At 39.5% G+C, this 22751-nt stretch overlaps 3 protein-coding genes across 10 annotated transcripts; 1 reads left to right on the top strand and 2 right to left on the bottom strand.

The window, feature by feature from the left end:
• Positions 1-112: 112 nt before the first annotated feature.
• Positions 113-16372, bottom strand: IP3K1 (inositol-trisphosphate 3-kinase-like protein). Of its 4 annotated transcripts, none has more exons than XM_012368640.2 (5): positions 16217-16372; positions 1898-2269; positions 1609-1817; positions 1054-1525; positions 113-930 (listed from the first exon to the last, which is right to left on the bottom strand). In XM_012368640.2, the coding sequence occupies exons 1-5, from the start codon at positions 16265-16267 to the stop codon at positions 727-729; spliced, it is 1308 nt and encodes a 435-aa protein (XP_012224063.1). In that variant the 5' UTR covers positions 16268-16372; the 3' UTR covers positions 113-726. The 4 variants fall into 4 exon arrangements, with proteins under 4 accessions (XP_012224063.1, XP_067213335.1, XP_012224064.1 ...); XM_067357234.1 differs by having other exon boundaries at positions 1898-2285; positions 16217-16275; XM_012368641.2 differs by lacking the exon at positions 16217-16372 and adding an exon at positions 5651-6398 and having other exon boundaries at positions 1898-2285.
• On the top strand, positions 15516-20912 carry Ntf-2 (nuclear transport factor-2). Of its 5 annotated transcripts, none has more exons than XM_012368646.2 (6): positions 15516-15646; positions 15727-16143; positions 16251-16322; positions 16810-16908; positions 17414-17579; positions 18331-18681. In XM_012368646.2, the coding sequence occupies exons 2-5, from the start codon at positions 16036-16038 to the stop codon at positions 17525-17527; spliced, it is 393 nt and encodes a 130-aa protein (XP_012224069.1). In that variant the 5' UTR covers positions 15516-15646; positions 15727-16035; the 3' UTR covers positions 17528-17579; positions 18331-18681. The 5 variants fall into 5 exon arrangements, with proteins under 5 accessions (XP_012224069.1, XP_067213374.1, XP_012224068.1 ...); XM_067357273.1 differs by lacking the exon at positions 17414-17579 and adding an exon at positions 20102-20912 and having other exon boundaries at positions 15631-15646; positions 18331-18531; XM_012368645.2 differs by lacking the exon at positions 17414-17579 and adding an exon at positions 19789-19828 and having other exon boundaries at positions 15631-15646; positions 18331-18531.
• Positions 19254-22411, bottom strand: Hpd (4-hydroxyphenylpyruvate dioxygenase). Its single transcript, XM_012368642.2, has 12 exons — positions 22278-22411; positions 22059-22085; positions 21922-21984; positions 21673-21777; positions 21410-21535; positions 21218-21307; positions 21015-21115; positions 20687-20764; positions 20120-20354; positions 19819-19941; positions 19619-19735; positions 19254-19494 (listed from the first exon to the last, which is right to left on the bottom strand). The coding sequence occupies exons 1-12, from the start codon at positions 22278-22280 to the stop codon at positions 19420-19422; spliced, it is 1143 nt and encodes a 380-aa protein (XP_012224065.1). The 5' UTR covers positions 22281-22411; the 3' UTR covers positions 19254-19419.
• Between the last annotated feature and the right edge of the window lie 340 nt (positions 22412-22751).

Genomic DNA, 22751 nt, shown 5'->3' with positions numbered 1-22751 from the left:
AACACTTTTAAATAGTAACTATATACTTATCCATATATATTGTTAGCTTCCAATATATTCTATTTATAATATAAAAGTACATTAATATTAAAAAATAAAAACTAAATCTGTATAAATATGAAGACTGTTTATTTATTATTATTATTACTTAAGTTCAAACACAAAGCGATCGAAAACGAGTATACACTCTTTAGAAAAAGTAAGAACGTTATAATTATTCGAATAAGCACTTCTCATAAATAAGTTTCTAACTCTTACGCGTTAAATGACTTAACCGCTATCTTAAAAACCTATTTTTTGTACATTATACTTTTGTACACAGAGTAATGTGTTGCGAATTTCGTTTAGAGATGTCTCTTACAAAAATGCGCGTGAAATGCAATAGAAAGCAGTCTTTCATGTTAAATACTAATATGCATATATATTGATGGCATAAATAATGATGATGAAGATAACGGAAACTCGCGAGAAGATCAGAAGATGAAATGAAAGATGAGCGAAACAAGTATCAGTAAACAATTTTTTGACTGATCACTTCTTACTTGTATAACATTACTTCTCTCGAAAAATTACTGACTGTTATATTTAATTGAAAACTACTTATAATAAAAAAAAAAAAAAAATTATAGAATACGAATACTTTTTTCACTCTTTATATACATAAATAAATGATGCTTTGCAGCGCAGAAAAGTCTCCGAATTCTGCTGCACAAACATCGAACATATTCATGAAGTAAGGCGAACTTCGTCCACGGTCGAAATTAAGTTGTCCAATCCAAATAGAAAACCCTCTTCGTGATTACCTTCCTGCCAGGGACGACGGTGCGAGAGTTTTCGTCCATCCGGCACCCGTCGCGTCTTTGCGAAGTCAATTAGCCAAACGCCCACTTTCTCGTTATCGTAGATCATGAAAATACTACTGCCGATTACCTGAAAGATAAAATAATTTGTATTTTATACAATGTTCGTAATCAAGCGTTGTTCAAGCGTTGCAACAAAGTAGTCTTTATCTAATCAATGTAGAAAAAATTGAATATAACAAATGAGACGTACTTCATGGGTCGCGAAATATTTGGATTCTTCAACCTTGGTTCGCAGGTTCCTGAGGCGCGCGAGGATCTTCTGGCGCGTATCCTCGCGCCTACCGAGGAATTGCCTTATGGTGCTGAGTACTTCCGAGTGCGACTTGACCTTCTTAAGGTCTGTGATCGGCGGCGCGCCTGGCAGTTTCATCGCCTCGATGCGAAAGCCGTGGCTGCAGGTCGAGCTCTGCTGTTCGCGGAACTGCATGTACCGCAATTTCGTCACGGCGCGCTGCTCGTGCTCCAACTCGGTTGGCGCGTCCGGATCGACGGCAATCATCTTCTGGTAGAGATCCGGCCGAGCGGTGATCTTGGACACTTCAGATTCGAGAAAGGTCCGCGTGCCCATCTTGATGTCCATCACGTGAGGATCGCTGAAGCCGAACAACAGATCCTGCAGCTCGATGAACGTGTCGCCCTTGTACTCGACCTCCCTGTAATATCTGCAAGAAGAGATCCACAGTTCAACACTCCACGCTATTATTTTACGCGTCACTTCAGAGGACGAAGGAATTATTTCAAATACCTCGGAATACAATCTCGCAACGCTTCGTCCTTGCTTAGGGTCTCGTAAACGACACGTTCCGTGTTCTCGGTGCCGCCTGCCCTTCTCTTCCAGACGGTGCCGGGCCCGGCGGGCGCGAAGCCATCCGGATGACCGGACAATTGGAACCAGGACTTGAGCCGGTTCTTCAAGAGCACGTCGCTGGCTGGCGCCGTGAGGTCCAGAGCGTTCTGCAACATCGCGCAACGTTGACGTCGTCCTCCAAGCGAAACGAGCACGAGCGAATGAGAGAGAAATTTCAAATACACACCAGAGCGAGGAACTTCAGGGAGAGATCTTCGTCGGGCATGGTCGTGTCGGACAGCACCAGAGGGAATTGTTCCATCTTTCGGATGGTGGCCGGATCATTGGGAAGCTTGGCGAGCGAGTTGGACGATCTGGAACCGGCACTGTTGGAGCGACTGTTGTGGGAACCCATCGAGGTACTCCGTCGCCAGTGACGGAAAGCGCTGTAGGTGCTGCTGCTGCTGCTGCTGTTGTTGTTGTTGCTGCTGCTGCTGCTGCTGCTACTGTTACCGCTGCCGCTGCAGCCGCCGCTGCTGGACCCATCTTTCTGTCGACGGTGGTCCTTGCTAACCGTCGAATCATGATTACTCAATCGCGTCTGCTCCTTGCTCGACGGCTGCAACCAGAGAAGCCTACTAAGAATTTAATCCAATCGGGATACTGCGCTGCGCTACAAGGTACGCGCTGCTTCGAAACTTCAGTCGTCCGTAACTGAGGAATCGACACCGCGCGGATCGTGTCTGATTTGTTTCACCTTTCAAGCGACAATTCCGAGATGATCTAAGGTATCCCGCACAACTTTTGATGGGGGAAAAAAAAAAATCGTCAGCCGCGTATGCGAAGGCCGTTTATTATTATTCGCGCTAAGTCGCGTCACCCTGTTTTTCGATGCGAATATTCGATTTCGCGATACGCCATTGACATTTTAATCTTCGCGGCAAGGTCCAAACAAGCACGTGTAATTTGGCCGTGGTTCCGACCTCGATCGCATTGAATTTATTTTTCACGCTAAATTTAAAAAGGTGATTAGAATTTCTTCTTAGTATTCCGAATTTTTGTCGTATTTTTCAAAACAAGCGATATTTCAAAATCGTGACTTCGCATATACGACGAGTGATAATAATATCGAGATTTTTAGTCGAATTACTATTTGTTTATATAAGACGACGTGTTTGTGCAGTTGCGATAATATATATGCATGTATCGATGATACGCATCTAGTTAAACGGCGATTATAAATGAATTAATGAAACGTGGAACGAATCGCGGCAACGCATCATCGCAGTCGTTCCGATCGCGTTGTAAGTATATAATAAACGCAGGATAGTTTTATCCGCGGATCTCCATGTTACAAGATCGGGATAAAAAGGACGGAACAAAAAGCGGAAAGTCGTCCGCGATATTAGTAGCGTGACACGCGGCCGCTGATAAGCGTGCCTCGAGAGAACGCGGAAAAAAACTTGAAGAGTGCGATCGTTTCGCAAATACGGATCGCGTTGCACGCTACCTATTGACGTCAGTGACTCTTGCAACGCGCTGATTATTGCCGCAGGCTCGGTATTTAGTAGTCGCGGTGTGCACGATTGCCTCAGGGATGATTGAAATATTCGAGGCTCTTAACGAGTTGATGTTTATTTATAAATGCAATAAATTGTATTTTTCCCATTAACATTTTTTTCGCTGATCCCTGTTGTATAACGCAAGACTCACAGCTCGGAGCAAGAAATTACAATAAAAATACCGCTGCATTTCTTTCCGTATACAAAATTATAATGGATAATTTTGTCGCGCATTATCTAAATAACAGATTGTTATTCCACTGAAGATTCCACGAAAGATCTACACTGAATGCTGTAACACTGTAATGTAAAAATTATTGACTGTGGCTCCCTGTAAAAATAGACAGTATACAGTAAAACGGTAAAATATAGTTAAAATATATGGTTGGGAAACAGCGCACAACTATAAATACACCGGTGTTTCGTAGAAAAACAAGTTAATGAATGTACGAATGTTAATGAATGTTAATTGCGCGTAATAACGCCGTCGCGGTCGTGCTAAGCAGTTTCGCCCGTTATATTCGGCCGCGCTGGACACGCATTCGGTTTGTTCGTCTATTCATTGTGTCTCGAATCGCCGTAATCGTCCTTGTGACGACAATAGCCAAGTAAATGGTGATGTTTCACAAAACTGCACTACGTTGTCGCGCTGCCTCGCGCTATCTCTTCCGCAACGCCGCCGCGTATATGCGCTATGCACTTTTACGCACACAGAATATCTGCGTTAAATGACAAGAACGTTGCGTTGCAATCAAATTTTTTCTATTCTCGACAGCCTCGCTTTGTTCTTAAGAGCCTGGGATTCCACGATTCTTCCTTCGCGTTTCTTTTTTCTCACTATTGGCTAATAATCTCGCAATCACGAGCTTGTCGCGAGACGTACACGTACACAGAATCAAAATGATTCACTCGATTTCCGGAAGACGCGATTGCGTCTGTGAGTTTCCGATTTTCGACACTGAATTATCGCCGGCGAGTGAAACGAGATTCGTAGCGCGTTTCACGCGCGGCTCGCTCAAAAAAATGTATCCGCGCTGAAAACTGTGTCACCATGTGCCTCGAGCGATCTCTCTCGCTCCGCGAAATCGTAAGCCATCGCCTCGCCGTTTCTCGTTCGAACTAGGTTGCACGCTCAACCCTTTCAGGCTGCGGTCGACGTATGACGCGTTCCGTCGCCGTCGGATATCCCGGATACGAAACCGACATTCTTCTCTATAATTGATTACGTCCTCCGAGTTAATTACTTCATTAATCGAAACGGCACACTTGCGACCTGCCATGAATCTTCTTGACTTGTTAAAAGTGATATATTTCATCCGTTTGTGTATCTTTTATATCGCATCGGCGGTGAGACACTCCGGCACGTGCACATTAACAAATGCGGCGACTACATAATCGGTGAAGCGCGCGTGTGCGTCACAATAGGAAAATCTATCATTAATTTTTACACGTATCTTATATCAAAGCCCCCTTCCCTGCGCATCACGATTAACCGTTGCATCCGCCTTTCGCGGCGTCGCGAGGCGACGTCGAAATTTCCGCGGGAAAAACGCGGCGAAAGAGAACTTTGAAGTGAGAAAGAAAGTTGGAAAGAGTTTCGAAAGAGCGAGGAGCGCGTATGTCGTCGCTCGAGCGACCTCCTGTTGCATCAATCCGCACCGACCGCATTTCTTTTCAAGAAACTATTACGCACATTAATTAATACATACGCGACAAGATTATGAAAAAAAAAATCTATCGGAGAAGCTGAACGCGGGAGAGACATATCTCCTTATCGTGTCAATCGAATGAAAAACGCCAGTCGGTTACGATAATAGAGTAGCTGCGACGCGCACGTTACAGGATGAATGGAAGAAATGAGTCAAACTATTTCGATTCACGCGAATGATTATTACGCCTGCATATATCTTCATTCGCAACACTCTGCACGATGCGTATTCGTTCGTTGAGCGAGATGAAATCGTGGCCACGAACCAGTGGCAAAGTGGGGTGCGTAACAACGGGTCAATGATCTTCCGTTGGAAAGCGGGCAGAGATCGGAATGATTCGATTATTCGGAGCACACGGCACGTTTGTGCCTGCGAATCCCCGTGTTGACTTTAACCGCAAATTTATGCCGCTGCGACGCGAACATCCCGCCCGGTGTATTTTATCAACGTTAGCGACGACGACGCTCGTCGTCGGCTGTACTAATCTAAAGCAAATACACACAGCTGCGTGTATATGCCGTCGTTCACAATAATCTCATATTTCACATTCCATTGATGCTTAATGCGCTGTCGTTTGCCAGATTAGGCGTAACTTTGGAAATGCGAGAGGCGGGGGACGCGTTTCTAGCGACAGAGACGCTCTTTGCGAAACATAAAAAAAAAAAAGGGGGACACGAAGAAGGCGTAGCGAGAGAAGATGCGCTATCCGCCTATGGCGGGGCAGCGTACCTTGTTAAAGTGAGTCTGCAGAAGCCGCTCATACTGATCAACCGCACGCAGGCAGAGCCTCGTGGTGAACGCTTCCATTCGGGCTGGTAGAGGCGCGTGGCACACACTGCTGGACATTATTTATCCGTTTTGAAACGAGCACACCGTCGTCGACGCGGGCACAAGCAATATGCGTAACGAGAAATCTCGGCGACACTCCTGTCGCACACGTATACAGGCGCGCGATACACTCTCGAATTGCGTCCGCTATCACGAAGCAGCGAACCTAACCTAACCTCCATCGAACGCCAGCCGCGAGAGTCGGATCGCCGGCCGAGGCAGTTGGCGAATGCTGCGCGAGGCGTCGCGTACTTCGAGACTAATCCTACACTTGTCGTGCAGGAGCGAGAACGTCGATTGGCGTCCTTTATGCTTTTTGAATCTCTCCTCGCACCGCTGCTCCGCCACAACTCTCTTTCCCTTCTCGCTTCTCTCAAGCGATGTCACGATCTTTCTCCGGTATCGTTCATCGTCTGTCTTCCCTTGTGTCGACTTTCTTCAATTACACAGCCTCGGCTTCCTCCTTCCTGTTTTTATTTCAATCTTGTTTTTCTCTTCCTCGCGCGCGCCCGCCAGTATTGCCGCTTTTGAATGCACTTTACGATTGCTATGCTGTCACGCAACGAGATGGACGCGGCACGATTTTGGGTTACACCAAACCACGTCGCAACGTCGCCGTGAGCACACTGAGTGACAAGAGAGCGCGAATGTAGTTTTATCGGTGCATGCTCCCTCTCTTAATGAAAGATTTAACTGTATCCGTCAGCCGACGTACGACATCCAATAAGAACATTTCTTTTCGGAAACGAATATGGCGCTAAGCAAATTTCCCAGAAAATGCATTTTCCTATTGGATAACAACATCTGCGCATAGGACACGATATGAATTTACCATAATGATTGCAGTCGCCCCCATGTAAAAAGTTCAAGACTCGAGCCATTGGAATATTTGCGATTAGATTTGCGAGATTGCGGGAGAAATAAATTGAAGATCTAAAGATTTTCTACTTCGATCCGATCCTTGTTTTTATGCTGGAAAAAAAATGTGTACGTAAGTGTCTACTATTTGAATATTACTTTGTTCGAGATATAAATTTGCATTTATAGCTTTATGAATACACACAGAAATACTGTTATGCGCATAATCAATCTAGAAATGAGATGTGAGTGAAGAATGGAAGATTAATTATGCGCGTATATTTTTATTTAATATGTACATAAGGTTAAATAGCAAATATATGTAGCTTCAAGAAAAATTAACACAAGAAAAGGATTGAGTATCCTGTAATTAAGCTAGGAAAAAATTAGAACTCGTACGAGAAGAAATAAAAGACGACACAGTCGAGTAAGAAGTAAATATGAATACCTAACCTAATAATTACAATCGCGTAATTGCTTATTCACATTTACGTCAATCTGCGTTTAATTACAGCCACATCTATAGCGTTATTTGCAAGAATTTAAATTTCAGTGGAATCGTTTTTTTTTTTCTTTTTTTTGCAAGACGTCGGCGACTGAGCGTGGTTTCGCGCGAAATTCGCGTCAATAGACGCGACAACGGACGCGAATTGTTTATGCTTTCCCACGATCCCGCATTGTTTGCTTTTGCTCATAAAAGGTTATTTGCGTTTGACGTGAGTCATCAAACAGAATGTTCGATAGATGATACACTTAATCATCGCTGAATGCACGCGTAACGTTTTATGAACCTGACGCAGGCCAATCATTTGCGGCATTTGCGTGACAATAGCGATAGTTTTTCGGAATTCATGCCGGATACCGCGTACCGTTGATTCATTTCCGGTTTACAATTTACGTTCGCGATACGCAGCAGTGAATCAGGATAGAATTAAGAATCTCATTAAGAATCTCGCGTTCCTCGTACGCGAGGCGTGTCACGCTGAAGCGTGAAACGAAACGATTCGGGTCACCGTCCCACATTTTTCTCTTTCTTTTCTCCAAGAGAAATGCTCTTGCTCGCACGATCTATGTTCGCTTGAATATTATCATTCGCACAATTGCCCGCTGATCATCTCTATCGCCGATATTTTTAAACAGATCGCGTGGAAGCAAAACAGCGGACGATCGATGTCGGTCGCTATCTCTCGCGATTCCCGTCATCGGTGGTGCTTTCAATACGCAACTCGCCCGCTCATTGACGTAAGTCGCATTGTCGGGGGGAAAGTCGACGTCGGACTATTTTTTTTTTACAGTCGCTTCATGAATTTTCGGGAGATCGGGAACACGCGCGCGCGCGGACTAACGTCATACGCGTTTCACTCGACTGCGTCCAACTGCGTCTGCATTTCTCGCCTCCGGCGAAGAGAACGCGCCGCGGCATCCGTCTGCCAGGAGGCTGATTCTTATTCCCGGCATCGCGAAAACGTGACAATCGCTTTTAGCGCGAACGGGCGAGCAAGTCGCAAGGGTGATCGACCGCCAACTTATACGGTACGATGCGCGAGAATGAAGTCCGTCGGCTCGTCCCGTGCAATCTCGCGTGTTCTCACGTTTCTCTGGAGGAATGCATTAAGCCTACAACGATGTTTTACGAATATATACATGCGAATTTCATCCGTTAGAAGTTCTTACAGCCACGCGCAAACCGGAATGTTAAGAGAGCGACGTTACGTATAAGATATCGCAGTAGCGATAACTCCGAACGCAAATGTGTATCCGTATTTATGTTTATGAGGCTAATGGCGTCATTTGATACGAGAAATGCATTCGTTACAAATGCAAACTTAAAAAAAGAACAAAGATAGTTCAAAACCATGTACGTAAGATTATAGAAAATACGTCATCCGTATGATATCATTGTATTAAAATATTAATCTTAGACAGAATATTGACTCATGACTGGCGACATGAAAAATTAACACAACTTGCGATGACAGGTTTTTCGAGTCTGCTTTTTGTTAAGATTTTTTTCAATATTTTTTTCATAAAGAATTAATTACTTTTATTTAATATATTTAGGAATATATAAAGTAGAAGGCAAAAATTAAAGCCAATATTCTTAATTCTTTTTTTTTTATTGAAGGACAAAGTTGAGTTGTGAAATCCGAGAGACGTATTTGAGAATCAAGAGGTTTCCTAAAGAGATTTTTTATCAGTCACAATTTGTCAGTGGTAAAAAAACCAATTATAAACACGCCTTGATTACGGAATCATATATCAATTACAAGATTATTCGAAAGAATTTCATGAGTCAATGCAATGTACATATAATTTACGAAACAAGTGTAATCGCTATTCAATAGAATACAGCTGTGACGTATAAAGAGATGTTTGTCATGAAATTCTATTAGAAAGACAGAATGTACAAATAAAAAATATATATATATATTCGATTCGAAAATATGCATGCGCGTTTCAAAATTGAAAGAGCGACATATAATCATATATAAGATGACGCGATATATAGGTCGTCACTCGCGGTATTTAACACGCGTTGATACGCTATAGTCTAGTAAAATGCGTATAGATCGAATGGAAAGAAAGTTTCGGCGACGTAACGCAACGTCCCACTCATTTCCTCGCCGAAATTTTTCTTCAACTCGGACATTTCGGCCTGGATAATTTAATAAAGCGTTCCTAACGAAATTACTTCCTCTTAACGTTAATCGAGCGCTTCTCGAATCGCCCTTGGACGAGTGCACGCCCACGCGTGCACTGCCGCCGACAATGATAATAATGTCCGACGTTGACGCAGCGTGTTGCACCGGCAAACGTGCGTTGTGAAAAAAAAAAGATATTTATCAATTCCTTTTTTTCCACGAAACGTCGCCAATTAATTTCATTATCCTTTTTTGCGGATTAAAAAAATATGTATAATAAGGATTGAAGATGTATGCCGATTACGTCAACTGAAATGAGGTATTTTAAATTTTTATTTGCCGAAAATGTCGTTTTTTTTTTACTAAATATTAGCATCCCGAATAATGACGACACATGGAAGATTCATTGTGATGAATCCAAATCTGCATCACAAATTGAATGACGGTTGAATGGTTTAGCATTAGCTAGTAAAATAAAAGATAAAAAGTTTTATGTGTAATAAATTTTTGTATAAATTTAAAAAAAAATAGTATAACTTTATCTAAAACTAAACAACTTTTACTTTTTAAACGGATACTCGAGATTTCTTTTTTTACTTCTTGTATTCTTGTATGTATTTTTAGATATGTTGGATAAGAGTCACGAATATTTTATTAAAAAATTATTCGAAAAAATTATTTTTAAAAATTTGAAAAAAAGCAGACTTGAAAAACCTATAGAGAAAAAAAAAACTTAATCAGATTGACCGGAACTAATCTTATTACGGTCGCGAGTGTCAACCCGATGACGACTGTTTCATAATTAAACACGATGATAATTACAATATTGCAGTCTAACCCTTATAGATTAGAATGTTGTAAACTTGTTTTTCCTTTTTTTTTCTCACCAAGCACGATATATCGAGTAGCGAAGAGGAAGTTCGTAATTTGCGATCTATTGCCGGAAATTATGTGGGTGGCAACCGACCGTAAAACATACGGTATTTCCTCCTGTTTCGATTATTACTTTATCATACATGATGAACTTATCTTCTTTCCTGCCTTCGCCTTCCTCTTGTCTTATCTAATCTAATACGCGATAGAAAAGTGACGCGATAAAGCGTTTCCGCGCAGGAACGTTCGTGTTTCCTTTCGAATTGGAACCGAGGTGCCAAATTTGTCGATGATCACCCGAGACGATGCAATACGCCGATTTTAACGTTCTTGGCCGTGCATCAACAATTTGGTGCGATTAGCAATTTAATGAATCGCGGTTGTTGCATCAAACCGAAAAGCGACATCCGGTAAATCAAAACAGGTTCCCGGAAATGTCCCCGATGTTGCGAATCTGAATTGCGAATCATGCGGATTTACATTTACCTCTGATTTTTTTTCTTTCAATCAATCGAATCTTTGTGAGCGACGCTGCAGTAGTAATGATAATGACACTTGATCGAGAAAACACGACGGACAACAGTGAGTTATTTACAGCAGTATTTATAGACACATAATGCAAATAGTATCCATCAGTCGTTATCAATTCCAATTTTGATACGCGACTTTCGATCACGCGCATTAATGTCGACGCGGCCGATCACGGAATAAAGAACAGCATTCCCAAGGCATTCCTCGTCGGCAATTACATCCATTGACGTCGATGGTCTCTATTTTCCTTATTTTTTTCTTAGCAATACTCCTATCTTTTTTTTCTCTTCTGCTTTTTTTTCTTCAGATATTTATAATCAATTGAAGCGATACAAGCGAATCCATTAACGGTAGCACGACTGGAAGACTGAGTTATTAGTATTTGCAATACTTCTCGCGCTCAAAATTCGTAAGCGGCTCAAAAAATGCCAGGCGAAACGAAAAGACGAGAAGAGTCATGAAAGCGCTAACGAGTCGCTGTTTACCGAATAAATGAACGTTATTAAATGTGGAAATTTTCGAATAATTTCGCATTTGGGTCAACGAACGACTACGTGTTCACGCTTGACATTTCGCACCAGCGATACCAAGCACAAAATTGTCCAGTTTTGCAACTTTTTCTAAAGAAAGTTTTGCAATAGCAGAAAGAGATCCATTCCATTCTCTTTCTCTCTTAAATTCTTGTTCAAGAATTAAAATCGTGGACAGGCATAATAAATTGCATTAATTGCAATTAATATATTAAAATTGTTACATAATTTTTTTATCGCTTTCGAAAAGTCGTGTTATTAATATTTTTAATTTAATGTTTTGCTAATGTTACTAGAAACTACGATCTTCCATCTACGCATTCCATGCAGATTCTTCATATATGGCACAAAACCATACACCAAGAAGAAGATATTCACCGTTTTATATTTACCTGACTTGGCTGAATTAATTGGCTAGAAATTTATCGGCAAATAAAATATGTATGCTGATTATCAACTGTTATACATGAAAAATTTGAATCCGCAATTTAGAGGGTGATCATTAATTATTTTGATCCGCAGGGTATATCGCCGAACTTGAATAAAGAAAAAAAAAAAAAAGAAACAAAGAAACAAAAAGTCCTACAACACGCGTGTCCGGCGGTATGGCAAACAGGCAAGGCAGGCAGCCAAGCAGCGCGGAATGCGTGGTCGCGGAGCGAACGCGAGGTCACCATTGACGCAAATCTATCCGAGTGTCACGTGAACGCGACCGCTGGAACACAATATATACACGCGATGGACGACCGACCGCACACCACCATTCCATTAAATCCATGCCTCCTGCGTGTGTATATATTTATATGACTAGCGATGGGACCAAACTGGCATTGTTCATCGAGAGATGAGCCTTGAGGAGACGAAGTTATATCGAGTCGAAAGAGACGTTTTCGCGAAAAATACGAAGAGAAAAGAGCGAGGAGCGTATGAGATTAGCGAGGTATACCGATGGGCTCGCTCGAGCAATCCGCTTCTCGTCCGATACCGCTTTTCCGGAGTGCGCGAAGGATCGATTGATTTGGAGCTGGATGTCGGCGGTTCCTCGCCTCGCGTCGTTCCCATCGCTATTCGACGAGGACGTTGAGCAGAAAGAAGGGACGGAGGGAAAAAGCGGCGAATACTGCTCTCCGCGGCCCACCCATGATATAATGGGCAATTAATGGCCGGTGGACTGGCCTGATCCTCGCTGAATGCCAATCGGCCACGGGAAGCGCCACGCTGGACGAAGCCTGTTGTCTACCCTTCGCGGACCTCTGCCCGACCGTATTCCATATGGCGATGCGAATCGCCTGGAGAAGTCTTCTGGTCTATTATTAGAACGCCAACACTCGGCTCGTAGAGCGCCGAGCCTTTTTAACACGGTCGATTTGATTTTTAACACCGCCTTCCCGGTCTGCAATGTTTATTTTTCCATTTGCGAAAGTCCTCACGCTTTCCTTACAAAATAAATATTTCAGTTCAAAATTCGACACGTAACAAGCTCTAGCATAATAAATACAAACGTCAGTTACGGACCTTGCGCTAGTTTCACTGGTACGAGATAGAACACTAGCGTACACTCATGCGAGAGAGAGAAAGAGAGAGAGAGAGGGAGGGAGGGGTATCCTCTACTTCTTATCATTTTTTAATTAGGTCAATGTCGCTGCGCGACGATCCATTACTTTCTTTAAAACAGCCTCGTAATGCCGTTGTACACTTGTTGACCTAAAAGTCAACCGATTGGTAAATAAGGATAGTTTCTCAAAGGTACTATTTCGATATTCTACGAATGTGCAATGACGTTTTTAATACATTTTTACAGCTACTAAAATTTTTATAAAATCTACACTTGCACTCTTCGCATTTAAACAGGACTCTTTTTAACTCATTTGCAGTTTATTCGTACGTATGCTTACACCGAAAAGTTGTCGGTGTTTTCGTCTACGTCTACGCTCATTGTCACGGAATTCAATAGCTTCCGAAGAATGTTCAAGGTAAAAAAGAAAAAAAAAAACGGCGCAACAATACCTTCTGCGTTAATGGCAGATGGAACAATGGTGTTGCAATGTCGTCAAGTTATGCAACGATTCAACGCTATCGTGTACATATTTATTGTACGGCGTGTTGATGCGCTACGGCATTCAAGCCCGTTTGAAAGCGAACGCCGCGAAACAATTGCAATTGAAAAGCGTGACAAAACAAAGGTTTTCTAGACGAATTTCTAGATGGAATTCAATGTTGCGCGAAATGCTCGAATCAGAGGAGAATGCGTGGAGTATCGTTTCGTTTTTGCTTTCCCGGAGATACGAAATCGCGATCTTAATTGCGCTCAATGGGTGATCACGATCAACAAGTCTCTTCAGGATGTCTCCGCGCAAATATCGTACCACGAGTGTTACTTGCGCGCGCTTCGTTCATCGCAGAAATTAAGCCGCATTATCTTCAATCGTCGAGCGCCTGCAAATGAAATCCGAGGAGCGCGCGTGGCGAGGGAGGTCTATTATCTTATTTATTCCTGCATACGTATGATTGCAATATGAAAATATTCAACAGTGGTCTTTGTAACGTACGTACTTGCAATCAAAAGTAACATCAAGCTCAATTCGCGGAGTTTAATATTCTATTGTGGTAAATTATATGTTTGAACACATCACACAGATAAAATTGTAAAAAAGAACAGATGTGTGTAGAAAAATGATGTATATTATGTAATTAAAAATTTATATATGCCTTGCGGGTATTTATTACATTGATTATTTGTATGATTACATGTATTATTAATTGACGGAAAAAAGAATCTACTTATCAATTCTATCAGAAAATTAATACAAAAATATCACATATCTTATACACTCAAAAAAATATTTCGCTGATGTAGTTAGATTTCTAGATATCGCAACAAGAATGTATCGCTATTTTTCGTATCTGTGAAAACATTGTTTGTCACATATAGAATTTATAGCAGTAATGTTCTAGCAATAGCTTCTGAAAAATTTAGGTACCATTCCTAAATGTTATTCATTGCATGATCTAACACGTGATTGATCTTATATAGATAGGCGCTTTAGAGAAACTTTCTTTTTAAAATTCACAAACAATACAGATATATATTCTGTTTCTGTCATCTAAACTGATTAAGTAATTACATATGCAATATCACAACAGTTGCTAAACATTTATCTGTTTTAGTTAATTTTTTACACCTAGAAAATTTTAGCTATTATTGCAAAATCATTTTTTTGAGTGTAGATCAGAATATAAATGACTATTTTCAACTTCGATTAACTTAAATCTAGTCAGCAGAATTAAGTAGCTAACATAAAGAATAACATAAAAAAATATTGTTATAAAAAAGAAAAATTTAATTTTTTTCTCCTTTGATGACATTTTACTTGTGTTGATAATTTTGTCGATAAATTTTAACTATCGTTTAAAGTTAATTGAAATAGTCAGAATAAATAAATAAAATATCTTATAAAAATGTTTATCACACAAAATTACAATAGAAATTGACTGATATAAAAGAAGAATCTTTAATAATAAAATTATTAGAAAATTATTTTCTGAGATATGTCGACTATTTTTGAATATTTACATTTTGTTACTATTATTTTGTAATCTTACAATCTAAAAAATATGAAACTTCTAAGATATATTTATGATTAACTCTAGTATATTCATGATTTACTTAAAATACTCTCTTCACTCAAAAAAATGATCTTGCAATAATAGCTAAAATTTTCTAGGTGTACAAAATTAACTAAAACAGATAAATGATTAGCAACTGTTGTGATATTGCATATGTAATTACTTAATCAGTTTAGATGACAGAAACAGAATATATATCTATATTGTTTGTGAACTTTAAAAAGAAAGTTTCTCTAAAGCGCCTATCTATATAAGATCAATCACGTGTTAGATCATGCAATGAATAACATTTAGCAATGGTACCTAAATTTTTCAGAAGCTATTGCTAGAACATTACTGCTATAAATTCTATATGTGACAAACAATGTTTTCACAGATACGAAAAATAGCGATACATTCTTGTTGCGATATCTAGAAATCTAACTACATCAGCGAAATATTTTTTTGAGTGTTCTCGTCGTATAAATCGCAATAATCAGAAAATCTAAATTCATATAATCGATAAATTGCCTCATCGATTATTCTCGATTTTCGAGAAACTTGATCGATAGAATCAAAGATCGAAATAAACTATCGAACACTCGAAACGTTCGTATCGAGTAATTCAATGTTAAAAATAATCGAATAGCGAGAGCTTGAAAATCTTGAAAGAAATCTGTACAAAATAATTGAAAAAGAATAATATAACATTATTTAAAGCAATAAATTTAATAACCGTTTAAACGTATTCCATAAAAAAAAATCAAATGTGTTGGAATAATTAATAATTATTTTAATTATTTAGCTACCAGACATAACCTATTGATATAGTGTTGAAACCGCGCATCATGTCCGATGTAAGTCACGAGGAAAGAAGCGAATTTTATTTTTCTTCCACGTTTAGAATAGAATAGAATAAAATATCTAACCTTTGCAGAGAATAAAAGGAAAGTCTGGAAAGCGCGACCAAACTAAACGAATCCTACAATTTCCGAACGTTCGAGAAACCATCCGCGAGGTTTGGTGTTTTCGATATATCGCAAGACGGTCCGCGCGAGCAGCTTCCTGCTCGCCCAACACGAGGGATGATGTCGTACGGCGCTATTTCACAGTCGTAAGATTGCAGGCTGCGTGAAAAATACGTAAACGGAAAGCGCAAAAAACGAGGAATTGTGCTTTATCGGCATTCTAATCTTCAGTCGTACCATCGGTTATTAATTGACCGCAACTATTAATTTTCGATATCATGGCGATGAACGTGCCGTACGAAGCGATCGGCAAGGGTTTCGTCCAGCAATATTATGCACTTTTCGACGACCCGGCACAGAGGCCGAACCTCATAAACATGTATAATGTAAGTATGACCGAGCTTTTCCATTTTCCATCGCCTATCGATTTATCATAGGACTTTTATCACACTTTCTCACCAAATATTTCTGCAACTGACATAACCTTTCGCAGACGGAGACATCCTTCATGACGTTCGAGGGTATGCAGCTACAGGGCGCTATCAAAATTATGGAAAAATTAACTGTAAGTAAAATTCACCTCTATCGAGTCAAGTTTCTAATCCACAACTGTATTGTTATCTCTTTAGGTTGAATTACTTGTAGAGGGGATTGAATCTTTTTAGGCGTAAGAGTGTCCTTTTAGCCAATCTATTTGTAAATAAAGATTGTGGCATTTTCAGAAGAACATAACTAACGTAACATAAAGCTTGGAATTTTCAAAATCAAAATAGAAGAATTAAAATCCATATAAAAGGACGGAAAATACAAGACGATGTACAGAGGCAAACTTTTAAAATACATATAATATTTAAATTCAAATACTTTTTGGATTTTAGATTTATACTATCTACAATCGTTTAAGCGTGTTTTTCCTAATTCTCCTACTTTGATTTTGGAGGTTTCTAATCTTTTCGCTTTGTCATTACTAATTTATATGAAATAGAAAATTTGATACAGTAATGGCAACATATATAATCGTTATTATATTAACTTTCTCTTCTGTTTTTTAGAGCTTATCCTTTCAAAAAATAAATCGGATGATAACAGCGATTGATTCGCAACCCATGTTTGATGGCGGAGTTCTTATTAATGTATTAGGAAGGTTGCAGGTAAGAATAAACCGCTAGTAATGGCAAATTACATTCTTTGTTTGCTCTTCATTAAGATTTGTCTCTGATATGCAGAATAAACAAAGCATATGCAATTCAGTTATTGCAAAAAAGTGATATTATAATCTTGTATAATTTAAAGCATATAATATATTATACTGTTTTATCTTAATTGCTTCAGTAATTTAATTCTCATACGTTTTTAGTTTTAACGTTTCTGCAAACTTGATTTGCACACATATATTTGTATGAAAAAACAAGTTTGATGTAGTAGATATGGTATACTTGTAGAAAAGTATAGAATTTTCATTCATGGAATGCGACTTTTGATCTAATCTGCAAATATATCTGAAAATATAAGCAAAGGAAATGTTAAATGTAGAATAGAATCGTAAATAGAAACAATGCGGGCAGAAAGTAAGCTTTGTAGCGGCGCTGCGCAAGTGATACTCGTCGATATCTCAAATTATTGAAGAGTATTCAGTGATTATTGTTGATCGGGCAGACTGATGAAGATCAGCCTCACGCGTACATCCAGACATTTGTCCTGAAGCCGATCGGTACCAGCTTTTACGTGCAGCACGACATCTTCAGACTTGCATTACACGACACGGTGTAGGCGTCAGGTACCTCAAAATCCTCCTCCGTTGCTCTGCGTACCGCGTTCACAGGCAAGCCTCGTCCGATATTTCAAATCGCAAGCATCCGATAAGCGCTTTTCTGCATTACGCACACCATCAGTTGGCTTCTGTTACGCGAATGTTGAGTTGACATCCCACTCACCAATTTTTATCATAACTCACGGGATCACATGTGATTTTGCGTATCGCTTTCATCTCGTTCTAGCATATCGTTTCTGAAACAATAAAACTGTGATCCTCACAGACTGTGGTGGAACATTTGCATTATGATTATTAACTGTCGTAATCCGAAGCAATTGTACATATTAACGTTTATTCATTTTTAATTTGCATACATTTCTCTGTTCCATGATTTTAGTCTCTATTAACACGTATTTTATTCAAGAAAAATATGTTACAAGAGTGTTATTTTTAATAATATTCGAAATGTACGTGATTTCAAATAACAAGGAAACAATTTCGTTAATCTTATTTCTCACGTATTTTATGTATATGCTTTAAAAAGTACAGACCTGCATGGAATATGTATTTAATTCTGAGGTCTCGAACACGCGAGCCACCGGATCGAAAGTCCCTGCTGTGTGGTTCGCGAAAGTATACGAGTCTGAGACCGTTGTCTTAATTTGACGCATTGCAAATAGATAGATTAATGCAGTACATTTTTGACCAGTCCAGTCGCATTTATCATGTGTTATTGCAGAAAGAAGTTTTCGAACGGCGTCAACGTAACACAACACATGGCATAACATGGGCATAAAATACAGCTCACGTTTAATTGCAGGCAGACGAAGACCCACCACACGCCTTCTCACAATGTTTCGTGCTGAAGCCGATGGGAAATTCATACTATTGTCAGCACGACATCTTTCGCCTTGGCATTCACGATACTGCGTGAATGGAGAAGATTGGGCTGGTTTCCGCAACGAGTGTGTGTGTGACCAAGCAGGTTGCCGAACGACGGACACCCAACGGGGATCGCAAAGTGAGCCACCTAATCTCATCGATAATCCTCTCATCACAACCACATACCCTATTTCCATTCTTTCTAGATAATATCACAAGTTTTATATGAAGAATATCTTTTCGCTTATAATCTTGGCCACGCTAAAAAAAAAAAACAAAAACAAAAGAAGTTGAGAAACATCCGTTAAGACACAGTTTAAGCAATTACGTCGCTTTCCTCCGTACACACACACACGTACATACATAAATACATACATATATCATACATACACGTACACATACACATATATGTGCAATATATATATATGTATATATATTGTGATATGTGTGTGTGTATGTGTATACATGTTAGTCTAAAAAAAAAGCAGATCTACATTTATTATACGTACTAGCACAACACACACACACATAGATGTCTCATTAATCGAGGGAGTTTGGTTTTTGTGACGACAGGTAATAGATTTGCATTACTACGCTTCGAAATGAATTGTAACATATTTTACATTTGATGCTGTGTATTTTTGTAATACGAGAATGTTGGCCATTAAATACAAGAATATGGAATTAATCGGACAAGTTGATTATCTATTCCACAGACGAAAAACGTAGAACCTTGACATTTTCGTCAATTGCGAACAAAAAAAATATAAAATTTCTATTGTGATGCGGACGAAATTGTCATTAAGAACAGTGATATGTAGCAGGATATTAGGTAGCAATTGTATCGAATGAATCTTGAGATGAGTTTAGCATAATATATTCTTAATGTGATATTTTATCATACAAAGCTATAAGTAGCGCGATATATTTATTATAAGTACAAAAATACTCATCCCCCTGCTCTCTTACGTGATTATGCCAATAACGGTTGTAATATTCTACAAATATCCTAGTAACATAGACATTTCTACAAGTTCCCACGTTTCGCTTGCTCTAATTCGATAGCTTCGAACAATGCTTGGAAGTTTCCGGCGCCAAAACCCTACGAGAGAAATTGATGAATAGTAAATTTAATTTTTTGATTACTTAAATATTAACCAATTTAGATATTAATAGATTTTACAAATTTATGTAAAATAAGTAAGGTACAAATGTTTGACACTTACATTATGATTGCGTCTCTGTATGACTTCTATGAACAAAGTCGGCCGGTCTTGCATATTTTTCGTGAATATTTGTAGAAGATAGCCGTTCTCGTCGTAGTCTATCAATATCTTTAATTTCTGCAAAGCGCAATAACGCAATCCAAGTAGTAGTAAACGATTTTATGTATCAGAGTTTTAGTTCGCTGTGTCAATAAAAGTACCTGCAGTGTATCCAAGTCTTCCACGATTTTCGTGCCACTGGCCTTCAGACGGTTTGTGAGCATATCGTAATAACTGTCGGGCACATTGAGAAACTCCATTCCTCTGGCGCGCAGATTTGTAATCTGCAAAAAAGACAAAAGGAACTTATTGTGAGCAACATCTTTTACAAAATATTCTAATTTAGCGAATTAAAAATTGGCAAAATTTAATTATCTGCCAATTATCAATTGAATGATTTTTCTGATTGCATAATAATATAAAAAAATTTATTGTTGAATTTAGAGCGCTTAAAACACTCACCGCTGTGATAATATCACTGGTATTAAGAGCGATGTGTTGCACGCCGGCACCACCATAGTACTCCACGTATTCCTGGATCTGAGATCGTTTCTTTCCTGGCGCGGGCTCGTTGATCGGCATCTTCACTGTCTCCTCCCAATTTGTCATTACGATGGACCGCAGCGCGGAGTACTCCGTGTGCAGTTGCGTGTCGTCCACCGACCAGAATCTGTGAAACTGCAAGCACTCCTCGTACCTGAGGGAAAAACAAATTCGTCGCATTTAACTTGAGTTATACCATATTTTTAATCGCAGAGTATTTTACTTTTCAAAAGGGTTCGCCTTACGATTTTCGCGAAGCATTCGCTGAACAAAATTTGACGACCAATTTATTATACATTTTATTTAAATGTGTATTCTACTTTACAATATTGATGTAATTAATGTGGATTAATAATGTAATTCGTTAAGCTGTGTAGCAAACGCTGCTAATGACTGCTACTAAGATTAAGAGAAAAGGCACGCCGAATTATAATTTCTCGCCGATATAAATGTGTTCAACGTTCACAAGTAGATCAATTTGCATACCATTTCGCAACGGGTTCCATCAGTTTGTCGGGCTGATTACCCACCACATGGTCCACGAAATTCAAATGTGTCTGCGGCCTACGATTGTCGAAACATATTAATATAGTTTAATGATTTTGCGTTTTATAAATATCTTACATTAGGTTTTTTACGCTCGGTGTAGAGATTAACCTTAGGATATATCTTGGATATTTTGGAATATAAAATAAAGGATATATCCTGGAAATATTACAAAGTATTGTTATTAAAATATACGATGTAGCCTTCTTTTTAGGGTGGAGGGCGAATCCTAACTTCACTTCATTCCATGCGGGGATTGCGTACGTACAATTGTTTGAGAAGAACGTCCTCCGGCGCTTTCACGAAGCCAGGCAGGAAGAAGCCTCCGTACTTCGTTCTGTCAACGAGCGTGTGGAGCGTGTCACCGTACTTGATAAAAGGAGCATTAAATTACTCGTCGCGTCCGACATGGTTTCGTAGATCGAAAGGAAAGTGTTGTATAGATCTTTAACGTTTGTTTCTTCCACTTACGGTTTTCACGGTAGCCATTCTTACGGTGCCGTGCTTGTCGCTCTCCTCCCATATGTCGCGCACTATTTCAGCGCCTCTCTTCTTAGCAACCTGCGCATAAATTGTACAATATGTTGATCGAGACACTTTGGTAAAAAGATTGTGCGAAGTCTCCATTTGTATTCGCATCATTTTCCGAGAATTCTTCTTTACCTTCACGATAGTGTCGATGTCTTCGACACTGAACGCCACGTCCCGCACGCCGTCCCCGTGTCGGGAGAGATGCTTCGACATCGCTTCGTTGTCAGGCTCGTACGGAGACTCAAAGACGAATATGATCTACGATTGTTGCCGAAGACTTTAATAGCGTTCGAAGATCGTGAATAAGCCGCGAATCAATGAGATAAGTGAAGTTATTGAAAATTAACGGTACAATCGATCTTTCTGCTTTGCCGCTCGGATTTGAAACTACTCACTTTGTTCTGCACGACGGCGTGCGCGGCTGTTCGTCTCGAACCAGTCTCCAAACCGTGATATCCCAAAGGCTTGAAGCCCATCCTGCATCGATAGAAACTGGCAGCCTGCAACGCAATTGTGTTTTACTTTTGCATAAAAATGATACACTCCATTTTTCCTCTTTATATTTTAGATAGATTTGAAATATGTATTTATACAGCACTTCTCATGTATCTGAAGGAACATCTTGTACGTATGTGATAATTTACCTGCTTCGCATTTCCCACCCAGAATCTTATGTGGTCGAAACTGAGGAATTTCCCTCCGACGGGCTGAAAAATCGCATCTGAACATTAGAACTTTTCACACTTTGTCTCCCAACACTCTTATAAAAGACGATGCTTACCCGAGGTCCTTTGTCAATATAGCTGGTCTGGAAACAAACATAATTAATTTATTTTTCAAAAAATATATGTATTGAATCATTAATTAAATAACATAATTGTTATTTAACATGTAATTATCTATTTGTAACTCAAAGACGAATCTCTTTAATTTTTCTCTACGAATATTAGATAATTTTAGAATAACTTTTGTGTCTAACGGTAGCTATTCACGCTCTTACCATAATGTCTTCTTGAAAACCACGCAAGCGATAGGAAGAATCTTCTGGTGTGAATTCAGTTCGTTTATTATGGACCGTCGATTGAATTCCGCTTTAAATATCGAGCCCATCGACGAGCGATCGGTCCGCGCCATCACGCCATTGGTCCACGACGGAGGCTTGTTTGTGCCGCGTTTGTTCATAAATCAGATCGAGATAGCAGGTTTTTTAATTAAATCTACCGTGACACTTACGACATACGCAAATGAGGTGGGCTCGCCTTCTTAATGGCACAGCTGAACATATTTTTCCGATTAGTTTTCTAGAACGTGTAAATAGGATCTTCGATTGCGTAGTAGCGTTGCGTTTTTAACATAAATAAAGAAAATTTCAGTCTTTTTACGCGTTTATTTTCCAAACTAAACGTCTGATAATTAAATACGACGCGTATGAAAGTGAAGTAATTTTTTTACAAAATTTTGTTTCCGTAAAATA

This window comes from Linepithema humile, chromosome 6 (assembly GCF_040581485.1).
Source record: "Linepithema humile isolate Giens D197 chromosome 6, Lhum_UNIL_v1.0, whole genome shotgun sequence".
Taxonomy (NCBI): domain Eukaryota; kingdom Metazoa; phylum Arthropoda; class Insecta; order Hymenoptera; family Formicidae; genus Linepithema; species Linepithema humile.
Note: the sequence above shows the minus strand (reverse complement) of the source record. Positions and strands in the feature narration are given on the sequence as shown.